The 17,722-nt window shown below is 40.7% G+C and overlaps 1 protein-coding gene and 1 long non-coding RNA gene across 3 annotated transcripts in view; one reads left to right on the forward strand and one right to left on the reverse strand.

Annotated features, from left to right (window-relative positions):
- Positions 1 to 17,722, forward strand: part of LOC128474605 (uncharacterized) — a 208,478-nt gene that overhangs the window by 6,297 nt on the left and 184,459 nt on the right. The window contains exon 1 of one of the 2 annotated variants that reach the window (XR_008346374.1): positions 14,190 to 14,202. The exons of the other annotated variant lie outside the window; for it this stretch is intronic. This is a non-coding gene — a long non-coding RNA (uncharacterized LOC128474605). Of the gene's footprint in view, positions 1 to 14,189; positions 14,203 to 17,722 lie in introns of those variants that run through there. 2 annotated transcript variants of the gene reach the window in all.
- LOC128474600 (ankyrin repeat and SOCS box protein 9-like) lies at positions 1,799 to 12,812 on the reverse strand. The gene is made up of 7 exons (XM_053456964.1): positions 12,352 to 12,812; positions 8,443 to 8,522; positions 7,696 to 7,803; positions 5,830 to 5,980; positions 3,480 to 3,614; positions 2,974 to 3,165; positions 1,799 to 1,965 (listed from the first exon to the last, which is right to left on the reverse strand). The coding sequence occupies exons 1-7, from the start codon at positions 12,410 to 12,412 to the stop codon at positions 1,841 to 1,843; spliced, it is 852 nt and encodes a 283-aa protein (XP_053312939.1). The 5' UTR covers positions 12,413 to 12,812; the 3' UTR covers positions 1,799 to 1,840.

Below are 17,722 nucleotides of genomic sequence, written 5' to 3' on the forward strand. Positions count from 1 at the left end.
ATTGTGATCTTCTATCTAGCTTTAGAATTAATGAAAGGATCAGCGATAGTAAACATAAATGTAACAGGTCAGGAAGCATGGTCCGTTACGAATGAGTTCCCCTTTTCCTGGTGTCACTACAAGTTACAACATCTGTGAATTTATTTGTCAGGAAACCTTGATGATTGCTACAATCTTAACCACAGCTCAAGGAAATGATTTCTGATCTTAAGTCATAGACTCACCCACGCTTCAACTGGTCAGGCAGGGTAAACATAATTAGAATGAGTATTCCAAATTTCTTGGGTTCACACAATTTTTAAACACCTTAAGATAGCTATAACTCCATTTATATGGTTATCTAGACACCCTTGTTTGAATTCAAACCATCATCTGATGAGACAAAAGAAGAAGGGAAGGCTTAGAACTCCTTGATAAAGAGATATTTACTATGCATCACTTATGATGAGGTTAGTGGAATAGGCAGCTGGAGCCCCCAAGCTCGAGGTACCATTGTAACAATTATTTTTGATTATTGTCCTTCCCTACTCTTTATTGGGACAAACCCAAACTTTGGCCTAAAAAAGTAATGCAACATTCTACTATTCCTGCCCCTATGGGATGTACAGATATTTATGTACATTAATGCAACTAGTGGGCCCTTTATTTATTCCCTGCTTTAGATTAATAACTGATTAAATACATAATGTATGGAATAATAAACAATATAAAAATATATAAAGGAACCCTGTGAAATCATGCTGTTTCAATCAGATGAAGAGTGGTTTTAATTTAGTAGAAAGTCAAATGTGTAAATTTTGTAATTGTAGAAAGTCGTTTTAATACCAAGAAAATGGATGTGTATCATAAGATGTTACGGGCATAATCGAAACGCCATTATAAGATGTGCTAGTGATTCTTATTATATTATCTCATTTTTCTGGGTTTTTATTATCATCAAATTGCTTTTAGTTCTAATAAAAAATGCAATGTAGAATTTTTTTTACATGCAAATGCACATATACATATACACTGCCCTTACACACTGCCTTTACACATACCTGTCCATTAACACACATATACACATACACTGTCCTTATACAACCCTGCCTTTACACACACCAGTTTACAAACATACAAATACCTACACTGCTCTTATACACACACTGCTCATACACATACACTGCCCATACACACACCAGCCTACAAACACACTGCCTTTACACACACCTGCCCATTAGCACACATATACACATATACTGCCCTTACACACACACACCTCCCCATACACACTGCCGTTACACACATGCCCATAAAATTATTTCGGGGTTTACTTTGATTGTTAGACCTTCTACTTGTGGTGACATACTTATTTTAGAATGGCGATCTAGAACTATTGTTACAATTGTTGTTGATTAAACATTATTTATAAAACCCTATATCTTTATTTTCAAAACATGCTTACCATGGGCCTCAAGTGCCAGATCACCAGCACAGACTCTATGGTATGGTCTTCCCAGGTGCAATACACCATTAAAATACGTAACACAAGGGCAGGTGCAGGAGGTGGTGCCTTGGGCCAAGCATAAGGCAGCAGTAAAGATAAATACATTGCAGACCCGTGAAAAACTCTCTTTATAAAGTTTCACAAACACGTTGTGATATAATGAGGGAAAAGAACAAAAAAAGTTGAACTTTCTAGGTGTATTGTAGAATATTGGCAGAGCTGAAGAGTGTAGGAATTGCAGAGCATTAAATGTATTCATATACTATATATATATATATATATATAAAATATTAGAAACAGTGAGAAACATGTCATGTTTGTCTAATTTATTAAGTATAAAACAAAAAAAGTAATTCATCTGTATAACAGAAACATTTTTAAAGAGTCTGGAAGTGGAAGCTCAGATACTCTATGCTGCTGTTTTTGTCCAAAGCACTTCCTTATACAGAGACGACATATCTGCTTCAAACTCAGAGGCCCTGGGAAAAGAATTCCATAAATAATATGTTTTTAATTACAGTGAGAACAGAGCTTTTGCAGCTGGAAAACAAGACTACAAAGGATTAACACAGATTTATTAAGTATTTATCGATAGATCAATGACAGAGATATACTAGGCCAGTTTCCATCTTAATTATTATGTTGAGGTTTTATTTTCACAAATAATATTTTTCATAATCAGGCCAAAGATTTTTTCTGACTTCTGACTTTGCTAAGTAGAAAATGAAGACGTTCTGTTGTGCGGCTAAATATTGTTTCTCCAAATGATAGTTACCCCTACAAAAATTAATTATGTTTGTGAGCTTTAGAAATTAATAATTTATCCTGCCACTATTGTTTTTTTTAAGTTTTTAAAGCTACATGTTGATGCACTTTGGAAAATTCCCAAAACAATCTTGCATCCTAAATGTAGAATTGAGATAAATAATTTTTTTATTAATATTTAATATTTAAATAAATATTGAAATAATGTGAGTTTGTTAAATATAAGTGTTGCATTAAAGGTATGGAACATAAAAAGGGGGATATTGCATGATAATGAAAAAATTGAAAGAAGGCTAATTTGAAGTAAATAAAAGTGATACCAACATATTAATAGGAAGTATTGTTGGATAGTAAGTGAATTAAGAGGTATTATTATACAGCGCATTAACCTGATTATAACAAAATGATATGTGTGTGTGTATATAAATATATATATATATATTAGTATAAAGTTTTTACTAATTGAGTTATATATTGATTTTAATTAATTAATGAAATATCAAAATAATGTGTGCTCTGGATGCTTTTATGCTCCTGGAGTAACACGTGCCAAATTCATCCACTCAATACCAAATTGAAAAATATATATTGTTAGATGGCTCGCACTTCTCTAAACCTTTTCTTGGACTTAGCTTGACCAGCAATAATTCTAATCAAATCATAAGGTATGCTGAGCCTAGTCAGGCTGCTAGCTCCAGGTAATTTTCATGCATGCACTCTACCTTCTCTTTTCTGAAACACTTGATTTAAAGGGCAGTTTGGTTGAACCAATTCTGAGGGTCGCTTTCCTTCAGCATTCCTGCACTGAGTGTCAGCTCCAAAGTCAATAAGTAAGTTCACCAGGTGAGTGTTGGTAGTTCTTGCGGCCATGTGTAAGGGTGAGTCCAAGTCTTTGCCAACATTTGCACTTGCTCCTAAAAATTACAAACACAACTTCTCAAAACAATTTATCTTAAAATATCAGAATGTAAGTAGACCCATTTCTATACCCCAAAATGTTCCAAGCTTAGACTGGAGGTTCTAAGAATCATAGCTGCTTACCAGGGCTCATGGACAGCCTTTGATCTGGTGAGTTAGTCAACACATTTTGCATTTTTTTTATTGTGTCTGCAATATTAACCCAGATCTGCTGCTGACACTATTTTCAAAAATAGGTTCAATATTCAAAGTCAATAAGAGTCAATATTCAAAGTCAATAGAACTGAAACGCAGTAACATTGCTGCTCACCTAACTCTAACAGCCTTCTAGCAGTGTCCACGTTTTGATTTTCACAGGCTACATAAAGTGGGGTGCCCAGGTGTTTCACATATTGCTGTAGGCTGACTCCAGCAGAGGAAAGAGATTCTACACAGTCAGTGTGGCCTGGAAACAGAATATTGGTAACATTAAGAAAGGATACTGCTTACAATCAGTAAAAATACTTTATTTTTAAAAAACAAATCTGCATCTGTAAAATGATTGACAAATTCAATAACCAGCAAGTTTAGGCCATACAGTAGCATATTTTTCATATACCTCCCAACACGTCAAATGGTCAAAGACAGGTACTTTTGCTTAGATGGGCAGCGTCGCCTGCCACCGCCTCTATGCTACTGGCCATCGGGCTATGATGTGATATCCTGGCGCTCCACTTTTGAAGGAAGGAAACCGTGACTCTGCAAAGCCCTCCATAGTGTTAATAGGAAGGTTGAGGAGACCAGTCATTTCCCATTTAACCACCCCATTGAGTAGTGGTATTAAAGGGAGCCTGGTTGCTCAATAGGGCAATCAGGCACCTTATTATGTGGCAGAGTAGCCGCCATCCCCCTGGACTTGCCACCCCATGCCTGGGCCTAGTCAGTGGTAAGAAGGCTTAGTGGCTTAGTAAGCTTAGGGGCTTTACCAAGACTCTATATGTAACATTGTGACTGCTTGATAGCTGCATAAGTAAGTTAAACATATAGAAGAATAATATAATTAATTACGTACTTTACATTACATAAAAATATTTGTAATAAACCCACATATATCAAGAGATTTGGGCTCAAAGACAACGGCACTACCAGTTATTGTTTCATTCAAAAGCTGATGAAAATCCATAAAAATAAAGGCAGGGAATTTATTTTGATGATTGACAAGTGAGACGTTTAGAATGTTACCAGAGGAAGTGGTGCACACTACAACTCCCATTATTCTTAATCTGTGCTTTATAGGTCTTGTAATCTTCAGCAGCTAGAACTCCAAATTGTGTAGCGGGTGGTTGTGGAAACAGAGAAAACATATACCGTATTTGCTCGATTATAAGACGACCCTGATTATAAGACGACCCCCCAAAATCTGAATATTAACTTAGGAAAAAAAGAAAAAGCCTGAATATAAGACGACCCCAAAGGAAAAAAGTTTTACCAGTAAATGTTAATTCATGTAAACTCTTTTTTTAATAAAAGCTATGATTGAGAAAAAGATTTCTTTTGTTTTTATTTCTTGTATTTTCCAAACTGTCCCCCAGTTACGCACATCTGCCCCCAGGCTTGCCACTCCAATATGGCACTGTGGCCCATGATATGCCTCTTAACCCTCTATATGCCACTGTGCCCCATGGTATGCCTTTTGACCCCCTATGTGCCACTCTGCCTCCAGAAATGCCTTATACCCCTATATCCCATTCTGGCATTTAGGGGGTTAAAATGCATATTATGGGGCAGAGTGGCATATAGGGAGGTATAAGGCATTTCAGGAGGCAGAGTGGCATTAAGGGAGTTAAAAGGCATTGTATAGAGCACTCTGCCTCCAGAAATGCCTTATACCCCTATATGCCACTCTGCCATTTAGGGGGTTAAAAGGCATATTATGGGGCAGAGTGGCATATAGGGAGGTATAAGGCATTTCAGGAGGCAGAGTGCTCTATTAAATGCCCCCTTAACGCCACTCCAGAAATGCCCTATGCCCCCATTTAACACACACACACCCTATAACCCCATTTAACTAACTAACACTCTCTCTCTCTCTCACCCCCTCTCTCTCTCTCACCCCCTCTCTCTCTCACCCCCCTCTCTCTCTCACCCCCCTTCCCCCGCTCTCCCCCCTCTCTTACCGGTGCCTCCAGCCGGGGGAGCGGGTTGACGTCGCCTTCTGCTGCAGCCGGAAGGAGGTGTGGCTAGCAGCGGGGGTTTGTATGCATCCGTCGCGTATACTTTCCCCGACTCTGACAGTCGGGGAAGGTCTATGCGACGGACGCAGACAACCCCCGCTGCTAGCCACACCTCCTTCCGGCTGCAGCGGACGTTGTCTACGCGCATCGCGTAGACGTCAACCCGCTGCCCCGGCAACAAAGCAGGAAGCACCGGTAAGTGTGTGTATGGGGGGGGGGCCGGGTGAGACAGGAGGATCCAGGTCCCCTGCAGCGGTGCGGGGGATCTGGATCTTAGTCTCCTAATCAGACCTCTATTTGAGGTCTGATTAGAAGACGACCCCGATTAGAAGACGAGGGGTATTTTTCAGAGCATTTGCTCTGAAAAAAACCTCGTCTTATAATCGAGCAAATACGGTATTGCACGCAAAGCATGTGATAGCCCAGGGGGCAGCATTAAGGTATTACCCCTCCTAGATGCCTCGTGTATCGGGGAGGCTACGTCACAGACTGCATTAGGGCTTGCTCCATGCTGTAACAGCAAATTGACACAAGCCACGTTGCCGCTGACACATGCGTTATAAATTGGCGTTTTCCAGTCGGTGTTTGGAAGATTGACCTGTAATATGAAAAAGGGTGATAAAACGATTTTTAGAGAAGAAAAACATAAACAAGGAATAATTAAACTAAAGACAAATGAAGGGAGTTATTCAAATGTGGCTAAAGGTCAGCCGAATGTCTGAATAAATACTTCTGTTCTGTTTTCACAGAGGAAGATAATGGTTAGGGCCCCTTGTTAGCCAAGAGAAATAGGGTGACATGTGAATTGACGGTGTTTAAAGAGGAGAAGTTCTGCTTGAACTCTCCAAAGTAAAAAGAGACAAATCTATGGCACCTGATGAGATACACCCAAAGTTACTAAAAGATCTCCAGAGTGCCCTGATACAACCACTAGAAGACTTATTTATCCAGTCACTAATGGCAGGAGTAGTTCCAGAAGAATTAATGGAAACCATGCTAAAGGATAGGATTGTTAAATATTAAATGGTTTGCATGATCGGAAACAGCATGGGTTTACTACAGAGAGATTCTTTCAAAGAACTTTTTATTGTTTTTACAAAACAAAGCAAGAACTCCGCACATGCCCAGCATATACCATTCAAAAAACACCTATCTAAGGCATAAATATTGAGGATTCTGTCACCCAAATGTTTGGTGAGAACCTGCAAATATGCATAGCACAAACAATATACAAAAAATAGGGGTGCCTAACAAAGATGACTCATCAATGGTTAATGAACTACCAGCAGCCCCAAGTGGTTAAAGGATTACAAATTTGTTGCTGGTGTTAGTATGCAAGGGCATAAAATCTCAATTGAGTCTGGTTGGTCATTTTAACACTTAACTCAACAGACTGCTTTCACTGTTCTAGTTAATTAGCTCCAATTGAATGACAGGAAGATTGCAATTTATTGTTTAAACCATAATAAAACTGTTGGCCATATTGTGAACACACAGGATGAGGTCTGTGACCCATTAATTAAAGTAAAAGGGTGTTTATGGTAAACATTTAGTTCTAACTTAGACATCGCTACAGGGGGGATACAGGATTATTCCTTGCCCCCCTTTTGCCCCCTCCCCAGAATTTGGAACCCCAGCTTCAGGACCAATTGGCACAGTGCCGTTTAAATGCATGTGCACATTGGGCAGTTGCCCAGGGGTTCCGCGTTGTAGGGGCCCTGTGGTGAATCACATTGCTGCATTGCTCACATTGTGTACATGCATGTTTATGGGCAGTTGTGTGAAGGCAGTGTGTAAGGGCAGTTGTGTATAGGAGCAGTGTATTTGTATATGCATATAAACGGGCAGGTGTGTGTGTAAAGGCAGCATGCATGGGCAGGCGTGTTTATGGGCAGGCGTGTTTATGGGTAGGTGTGTTTATGGGTAGGTGTGTTTATGGGTGCAAAAGAAGCTAGCTATGGCTCTGCTCACAACAACCTGTCGCTTTGACTCTGCACTTATTTGTAAATTATAAAGAAAAACTTTTGAGAGTTTTCCTCTCTTTCTCAGGTCTTCAGCAATACCTGAGAAGGAGAGGAAAACTCCAAAACCTTGTCTTTTAAGTATCATGTTAGTACAATACAAAAGGTATCATTGTATGTTGCAATACTTTGGTATTTTGGCATCTTATTTATATATATGTATTTTGTTTTTTATTCAGTTGTATGATTTAGTGGTGGAACTTATTAGTGCCCCCCCCAGTTTTGACTGTGGTATGTTATGTGCCCCCTATATATTGTTATGTAGAGTCGCCAATGTTTAGAGAATACTTACATAAGCACCATGTTTCAGTAAAAGTTTTACACAACCAGGATGGCCTCCAAGGCAGGCTTCATGAAGAGGCGATACATGATCTGAAGTAATCTGGTTCACATTATATCCCTATGGAAATAGAAGAAGAGGAAATAATGAAAAGCAGTCATGGTGTATGTGTGAAGATGACACCTAAGAATTTACTTACACAATCATGATTTTTCCTGTTGTTATAGATCACCTTCTGTGCATGTGTGTATGTATATATATATATATATATATATATATATCGTATATACGGTATATATATATATATATAATTAGGCTGAAAGGCAGGCAGGTGTGATCCTGTAATGAAGCAAGATGAGCCATTCTCCACTGAGAGCAATAAATGATGCCATCATTATCCTTTCATTTGCACCCGTATGCAATTACATGATGTTCTGTTGTTGCCTTATGCAATACTAAATAGCTTATGTGATCGTTCGAGCAGAAAGCACAGTTCTGGTTAATACAATAAAACTCTACTGGAAGGCAAAAAGTGATCCTTTCACAGGTGCAGGTACTTAGGCTTCTTTTAACAAGTCCCAACTGAACCTCAACCTAGTTCTAAAGAGTAATTATACTGATCATCATAGCAAGCTTTCACTTAACCCTTTCACTAAACAGCTATATATATATATATATATATATATATATATATATAAATACTCGAATTTTCTAAACTTTACATTTGTAAACAATAATGATGTTCCTATTCCTAATTACCTGGCTAATGAGTTTGCTCAGTGCTGCTTGACGACCATGTAGAGATGTATCATGTAGAAGTGACCAGTCTGAAACAAAATCTGTAACAAAAATAGTAATTTATTAATTGCTACAGATACCCCATTAACATTTTCACTAAGGTTTGCCTAGAGCTCTGTTGTTTGCAGTTCCACAAGGGCAGTATGGTATCACTGATGTCGTGCTTAGACCGAAGCCCGGCACATTGTGTATGGAAAGTCAATAATGTCCTTTTTCTATTGCTCCTCTCTCTATTCTCCCTGTCCTTATTGGTGAGCACCTGCATTCGACGTGTGACTAAACTGGCTGGTTGGGGAGATCTCCTTTGTTTGATCTCCATTTGGGCAGCGATGCACTGGTGAGCCCAATAGGGCAACCTGCCCCCAGTTTTGCAGCAGTGGGGCAGCTGCTCCTTCAGATCTGCCACCCTTAGGCCAAAAACATGCCATTGATAGACTCAGAGAGAATTGGATTCCAAAAGGGGACTGCTGCTGGTTAATGGAAAATGTTGCCTACAATAAATGTATAGGGTGCATAATTTTATGTAATAATAAATAATAATAATAATAATTGGTATCTTATTACTGAATCATTTTTAAAAGAACAAGTAAACCACCATTCGGCTTTATATGTTATCTGGAAATTTAGCATTGTTTTTTAATGTAACTTGTCAAAGTATAAAAAATGTCTTGAGTTTGTCCTTAAAAAATATATTCTCAGTCTGACTTCCTTCCCTTTTGTATGCAACACATTTTTTTGATTGAGTCTAAATTAAGATTTAAGTTTTTTGTTGGCATTTGTCAAAAGTAAACAGTTGCTTGTCACATCTGTGCACATCTGTGGATCTGAGAAATTTCCATTACAAACAAATCATAACCTCTTCTGGAACCTCTCTGCAAGTCTTCCTAATAAATCACTTAGCCTAGGGTGACTGGATGGCTCTCGGACATCTGATTTAAAAGAGCTTAGGAGGTTATCAATGATCGCCTCCTAGGCTTAAATGGTGTAGCTGAAATGCCTTGATAGAGAAGCATTCAGCGACACCGAAAACCCACCACAGGACACTGTGACAGATCCAGAGAGATGTCACAAGCGCCACTGAGCGAGATTTTGCCTCTCGTGAAATGGCGGCGCCCATTAAAAAATAAACACGTTTCCAGACCCTCCTGAGAACTTTTGGTTCAACCAAGGAATTCAATGGAGCCCAGCTTTCTAATCACAATGTGATTAGTAAAACATAAAAAAATGGATTAAAAATTTAAACAAAAATTAAAATAGTTAAAAAAATAAATTAAAATGTGGTAACACTTAAAAATAATTATGCAGTGATGTCACTATCAGGGAAACCATTCTGTTCCACCAAAAATTTTTAAATAAAAAATTGTTTATTTTGATGAGCAGAGGATCTCCCTGCCCGCGACCAATACATGAGAGCATGAGAGTATAAGAGATGCGTCATGGTTTCACAGCCACACATGAGATTTCTCTAGTGTTGTTAGCTCTATGTCTTTTCATTGCGTGCAGTGGGGGGGTTATTTGAAACTCTATCTTGCTCTGGCCTATATTAGCTTGAAGCCTGTGGGATTCCATTGCCCTTGTGTTTGGCTCTGGCTACCATGTGTGTTTCCGTGTTCCTGATTTCCCTGCGTATGACCTGGCTTCGTGTGACTACCCTTCCAGCTCCGGATTCGTGGCTATTGTACCCGGACGCCGCTTACTTCCATATTCCCGATTCCCACTCGTCTGGCTTCCAGTTCTGGTTCCTGACACCGGCTTGTTTATCAGACTATGATTTTGCATTACGTGTGTTATTGTTTATAAGGATATTTTTCATTTTAGATTTTTTTGCGTCAGTCTGGTTCCTGGTCACTTACAATGTGAGAAAATGTGAGAGCATGAGAGAGACCATCAGAAACCAACATTTGTTGACTAACAACTAATGGACCAAAAACAAAACGAAGAATTTCCATTTGCACAAGTCTAATATATCCCGGTTACCAGGGGCGGGGCGGGCTGGGCCGGGGGGCAGGGGGGCAATTGCCCCCCAGGCCGCCCAAAATCTAATCTAAACGGCCGCTGGGTGCTGATGCCGCCGGCCGGTGCTACTTTAATACTTTTTTTAAAATGTAATATGGCAAGCCGGATCGGCTATTAAATGAAAAAAAAATAGCATTAAAGCAGCGCCGGCCGGCGGCATCAGCACTCAGCGGCCGTATGCGATTGCCGCCTCGCACTCACCTTTCACCCCTCACGCTGCTCCCATCACTATGCGGCCATCAGATTGTTGGAAATCGAATCTAAACGGCCGCTGGGTGCTGATGCTGCCGGCTGGCGCTACTTTAATACTTTATTTATTTATTTTTAATATGGCAAGCTGATCCGGCATATTAAATAAATAAAAAAAAGGATTAAAGTAACGCCGGCCGGTGGCATCAGCACCCAGCGGCCGTTTAGATCAGTTTTCCAGCAGTCTGATGGCCGCATAGTGATGGGAGCAGCGTGAGGGGTGGAAGGTGAGTGCGAAAGGGGGAAACCACTTGACTTGCCCCCCAGGCCTTAGGCTGCCAGCCCTCCCCTGCCGGTTATAACCGGTTATATCCCGGTTTGCAATATAAAATATTGCATGATTGTAAAACATATTCCATGATGTTGCTAAGTGTTACTGAATCATTCTCATGAATTGTGTGGTATTGTAGGCTAATGCCAGCTCATAAGACCGGTAATCTACTTAATGAAGACGTGTGCATTGCGTGACTTGCAGAACTAGCTTTACTTGTAAATAATGCAAAACAAACTATCGTTTTAATCTATATGGCAGGAATCCAGCCTAAAGAAAACATGCTGTCTTTGTGGTGACGGTATTTGTTTGCTTTTATTTCACTTAGAAACATTGAACACGATTGGTTTACGTTTTTACGAAAACACTTTATAAGACTTATTTAAAATGTTTATTTATTATTTTCATAGCACAATGTTCACAGCACTCTAACATGAGATGTCATCTCACACAAATTGGTTGTGATCATTAACAAACAATGACGTAGACACAACCAAAGGTAATTAATCTGGCGTTCCCCAAGGGCGAGGCTAAATGTATTTTTTTAAAATCCCTTTGGTAATATCCCCAGATTAACGTTGTTCAGATCATACAATTGCACGTGGTTTTCTCTCCAGCCAGTGCTGAGACAATTCTATAATCAGAGCCAATTCAAAAAGGTGAATATGGGCTGCATTTCGTATAGCCAACAGTCTTAAAAAATAAATAGGGGATGCATAAATGTGTCTGATAAACAAAGTAAATAATCGAATCCGGTTTCGTACACATGTATAAAATGAAGTCTACGGCGATATAAAACTTAGTTAAAATTGATTTCATGTGATCTATTTTTTGATTAAGAAATCTGGCGTCAACTGTAAAAGTTCATCGTTTTTAGAAAAAAAAATCTCCTTCTAAAATCTCTTTGATTTCCTGCTCTATGTACAAAAATAAACAATACGATTAGAAATGGTGACAGTTTTGTTTTTTAAGTGACATTATATTCACAAAATATATTATAATATGAATATAATAATAAAGAACTGACTCCGTTTATTATTGGCCGTTTATTATTGGGTTTTTTTTTGAAGCGCCTTCATCTTTTTAGGACTGGTTCTATGGCAACTTTTTGTAGGCTTAATATGAAGAAATTAACAATTAACAATTTACAATTTGCGTTGGTCATTGATTAGTATCAATAGAAAAAAGTATACAATATATACAATATATATATAATATATAAAAAATATAATTTCAAATACAAGCTTTACGACCTGTAATAGAATACAACAATATTTCCCATTATGCTTTTAGATGATTATATGGTCTGGTTTCTTATGTAAAAGTATACTCACCGCTCATCAATGGGTTGGAGACGTATGTTTGCGAAGGATCACCGCTCGCACTTCCATCCATGTTGAGCAGAAACTGTATCTCCTCCTTTTTGCCTTCGGTTAGAGTCCAGAATCCAGTGAGAATGGAAATGCTTAGTTACACAAGTGATGTATTAAGTAAGTCATGCAGTCCAGAGGGACCGATGCAGCTCTGTGAGGGACCAGAGCAAAGTACCTGTTTGGCTTAAGCTTGCTCTAAACAACAAAAATCTCTTAGCAGCGGGGAAAAAAGTAAGACGGACAAACTCTGAAACGAATTAAAAAGCTGTTCTGATGTCATATCCTTTAAAAAGCCACAACCAATCATCCTCAGGCTTTGACTTTCATGTATTTTGTTGTTTAAAAAAAATATTACTATGCCAAAAAAAAAAGAAAGAAAGAAGGAGGGGGGCGGGGGATTAAACGCAGTATTCCAGTTAGACAACCTTAGCCAAGCAAAATATGCCCTAGGTTATTCCAAAACAGCCTGGAAAAGAATGCTGAGTCATCGAAGAATCCTATTATGTTTTTTTAACAACGCCCATACAGTTTTGTATAGAATTACATAATTACAGTGTTTCAAGCTTTACACAACAACATGCGAGTCTCAAGAAGACACAAAACACAGTGCAATCATTTTGTGTGTTATATACATTTTGGTTATTTTTTTACTACAAAAAATATATGCTATTACATAATTATCTATGCAAATAGTTACATCATGTATTCACTAAAGTGTGAACTGCAGGCAAGTGGAGATGAAGCTTTCCTTTACAAAGTGCCTGTCGTGGGAGTTTTTCTTGCAAAGTGTCCCTGTACACTACATAGTTAAATTGGTAACATTCAATATATAAGTATAAGGTATCCAGGGCCAAGCGGGCCATTCTCATAAGAGATAGCAGTTAAGTTTGATGCAGCTATTAGAGTAAACCCTAATATGTATTAAAAAATAGTTTTTATAACAAGCACACTAATTTTGATCTGAAATGAATGCTACCAGGACCCGACATCTCAGAAAGTGGCAAAATAGCAGAGCTGGCAAGGGGAAGAAGGGGGGCAATTGCCCCCCCCTGGGCTACTCTGACATATATACTCTCAGGCCAAAATCATTATTTTTAATGTGTTTCACTTGTGCTGCTCCTGTTGGCAATTATGTGTTCAACACATTGACAAATGCTTTGGTTCACTTGTTTGAACTTGCCCTCCTAAAAGCAAATTCGAGGAGTGATCAGTTGCAGAGCTTTCTGCAATATTTAATAAATAAATAAAAACACATCAACATTAATCTTTAAAATCAGCGTTATTGAATTCTGTGCATTTTTGTGATTACTACAATAAAATCACGGAGCGAACATGGCGTATAGATAGTAAGAACACCCCATCCCCCTCCTTCCATCCCCTGTGACCAACAATTACAGATAGAACCTAATCCTCCTCGACTTGTTATATATGTTACATAATAATATGTATACGTATAATAATGAACACTCAATATCACTAACATGATTATATACAAATAATTATTCTGTAAAAATAATAAGTTTATTCTTTCATTAGTAAATATATTTTCTTTTAAATATTGAATGTATGTTACAAAAATGAACTGTTGAATTCTAGCATGACCAGGATATATTAAAATATATTTATTTTGTACATTCTTTTGTGTTCTGCAATAATGAAATTTTCACAAAAAAACTTTTTTTTTTTTTTAATATAAAGTCATTTTCTGCATGAACACAACTAAGCACTATATATTAAGGCTACAAATATCTTCACATCATCAGTATAAAAAAAGGTGTAGAGGGTTGACTTGGGCACCGGCCAACTCTTCATGTTCGTCTTCGTTGGGAAAAAAATCTTCGTATTCCACGAATATTCGCCTGTTCCTGTGTTCGGTTTGAACGAATCATTCATTTTCTTTTCAATTTATTCCCACGAGGAATTGTGTCAAGGATTCCACACATAAAGGAGACCTCACTGCCACCTACCAAAATATTTATGGCTGACACGGGCCAAATTATTAGAGCGATTAAATACTCTGAAGGTCAATAAAACTCCATCGGGAACTTAGCTCAATAATCGGCAAGCATGTATAATCAACTTTTAAGGAATCGATTTTAAATAGAAATGTGCCATTGGATGGAAGGAAAGCTGGGAACTATGGACCAAACTTTCCCTTGCCATTCCAGGTGGCACATGAGAAGAGAAGGCTCCGCCTACCAGGTAGGGCAGGAAATACTATAAAAAAAGGAGACCTCCCCCTTCCTCCCCAGTGTTGTTTCCTGCCCTACTCAGGTAGCGGTTAGGCTGAAGCTTACCTTTCCTTCCTTTTTTTGTTTTCTCGGAGCCCCGGGGGGGCGTCCTTTTCTGATACCCGGCAGCGGTCCCGTGTGGATCCAGGGTTCGTGCGGCAGCCTCGGAGGCTGCAACTCCGCGTGTATCGCGGCAACGCACACGAGGCTCAGTCCTCGTTCGGCTCTGCCCACAGCCCAGGGGGCTCACTGGGATGTATATCCCCGGGCTCCGGTTCACTCCGTCCCGGGGAATCCTCAGAGTGTGGCACGGCAGGAGGAGATCTCTAACCGGCTGTGCCGGTTTTCTCGGCACACGTTCAGATCTCCAATCGGCTTCACTTCCGGTGCAGCGACCCGGGGTCACGAGAGGTCAATTGGCTGGGAATTTCCGGATGTGAGGTTTCCGGCCCTGGGCACCTAAATGCCTCTGTATACAACGCCAGAATGGGTAAGATCTTTCCTTGCTGTTGGTTTCTGTGCTGTAGTTTTGCATCTACCTCTCTGCTATTGTGCCTGCCCGTGCCTGAGGATTGTCTACTGCCATTTCAAGTAGGTGTTGCCCTCTTTGCTTGGAAGAAGTTTTACGTTGCCTATGCCATTGTTTTCTACAGTTACAGCTTGTGTTTCTTCTCCTCAGTCATGTCAGATAAAAATCAGGATATCCCTCCTGAAGCCTCCCCACATAGGAAATATGTGGGAAAGTCAAAACACAAGCCTGTTCATCCTGCAAAAAGACCCTGCATGACCCTTCGGTCAAAACGTGCAACTCCTGCTCTCGGCCTAAAGAAGTTTCCGCAACGGAATTTACCTCCTGGTTGAAGGGGGAACTTCAGTCTACCTTTGACTGTTTTCGAGCCATGGCAAGCCCCTCTCAGGCACCCCTGCAACAACCTTACCAGCAGGGTCCACCAAATTACCTCCCGGATAACCCGGAAGATTATTTGGCTCCTTTTTGAATATGACTACAGAAACAGGGAAACTCTACTCTGAATCTACAGGAGGACATACCATTTGCAAAACCAGATCCTTTTCAGGGTCACTCTAGGAAACCGCAGACCTTTCCAGTCCACGATTCTCTTTCTGCCATTATCACAGAGCAGTGGAAATTTCCTGACAGGAGATTCTTCACATCCTTGAGAACCAAGAAGCTTTTTCCTTTCGATAATTAGAATTCTGAGGCCTGGGAAGTCCCCGAACCGAAAGTCGACACCGCAGTAACCAAGGCCACAAAAAAAAAAAAAAAAAAAAAAAAAAAAAAAAATAGCCATTCCGTTGGTAGACGCGGCCCATTTCAAAGACCCCATGGACCAGAGGGCTGAGGTCTGCCAAAAGGTCTTCTGAAGCAGCAGCGGCGAATTTCGTCCAGCGATTGCTATGGTGTCAACTTCTAGAGCCATTAAAATCTGGCTCCAACAGGCGGTGGAAGACTTTGCAGCTATTCGAGAGACTGAGCAGGTCGCTAGCAACCTGTCCGACACCTGCTTAGCAGTTGATTTCATCTCCGATGCCTCCATTGAATCAGTCCGTACGTCTGCTAAAGCCACTGCGCTTTCAGCGGTTTCTAGGCGAGCACTCTGGCTTAAGTCATGGTCTGCTGATAATGCCTCTAAACACAAGCTGTGCAGCATTCCGTTCCAGGGGAGCCACCTCTTCGGCAGCGATCTCGACACGATCCTAGAATCCACCACGGGGGAAAAGCACTGGTTACCTCAGAGGAAAGGACCACCTTGTTTCAGATCGAGTTATTACAGAGCTCCAAGAGAGAGAGAGTCCTACAGGCCCTGAACCTCCAATCAGGACTACCAGTCCTTTCGGGGTAGGCAGGGACAGTAAAGCAGGAAGGTTCTGATGCCAGCAGGCTTCAGGTAGAGGGCAGGTTGACCGGTTTCATTCATGCCTGGGAAGAGATCACCTCAGACCCCTGGGTCCTTCGTATCATAGAACAAGGCTATGCTCTGGAGCTTACTCACCTACCTGCCCGGAAATTCCTGCTGTCCATGCCCCCTGCAGATCCTTGGGAAAGATCGGGTTTCTTCGCCACGCTCAACAACTTAATTCTCGAAAGAGCTCTGGTCCCGGTTCCTCATCAAGAGATAGGAGAGGGAACCTACTCCCAAGTCTTTGTCCAAAGCCATCCGGGAAATTCAGGCTAATAATCAACCTACAGGTGGTGAACACCTGTATCAGATACAACAGGTTCCGGATGGAATCCCTGAAGTCCGCCACAGAGATCATTTCTTCAGGGGACTTCATGGTCACCATAGATCTGCGGGATGCCTATTTACATGTTCCCATCAGAAGAGACCACCAAGATTCCTCCGTCTGGCGGTTCCATTACCTCAAGCGATTCGACATTTTCAGTTTCGGGCTCTTCCGTTTGGAATTGCTTCAGCACCTCGGATCTTCACGAAGCTCATGTCGGTGGTCGTGGCCTTCCTGAGGCAAAAAGGCATAAAGGTGGTCTCATATCTGGACGATTGGCTCCTCGTAGCGGTCTCAGCAACTTTGCTCCAGTCCCATCTGGAGTTTTTTTCTCAGGACCCTCCACGACCTAGGATGGCTAGTACACAGACTCAAGTCACAGTTACTTCCAAACAGACGTCGTACCTTTCTGGGAATGATCCTCGATTCACACGTACAGAGGACGTTTCTCCCTCGGGACAAGATCCCAAGATTGAGGGAATTCACACAAGCGGTTCTAACGAACAAGTCAGTGTCCATTAGAGCCATCATGTCTTGGCTCGGCCTAATGACCTCCTCCATCTCAGCGGTTCCCTGGGCACTTGCTCATGCAAGACCTCCTCAACAGTTCCTGCTGGATCACTGGGATCGCTCCAGGATGTCCTTTCGCAAGAACGTCCAACTTTCCCCCTTCGTTCGGGAGTCACTCCGATGGTGGCTGACAGCCAGAATCTCTCACAGGGGCTCTCTTGGCAGACGAGAGTCTGGGTGGTAATTTCCACCGACGCCAGTTTGAGAGGCTGGGGTGCTGTTATGGGAAGCAATATTACCCAGGGAACTTGGTCTCCTCGGGAATCAGACCTGCACATCAAATTTCT

Source organism: Spea bombifrons, chromosome 2, assembly GCF_027358695.1.
Source record: "Spea bombifrons isolate aSpeBom1 chromosome 2, aSpeBom1.2.pri, whole genome shotgun sequence".
Classification (NCBI taxonomy): domain Eukaryota; kingdom Metazoa; phylum Chordata; class Amphibia; order Anura; family Pelobatidae; genus Spea; species Spea bombifrons.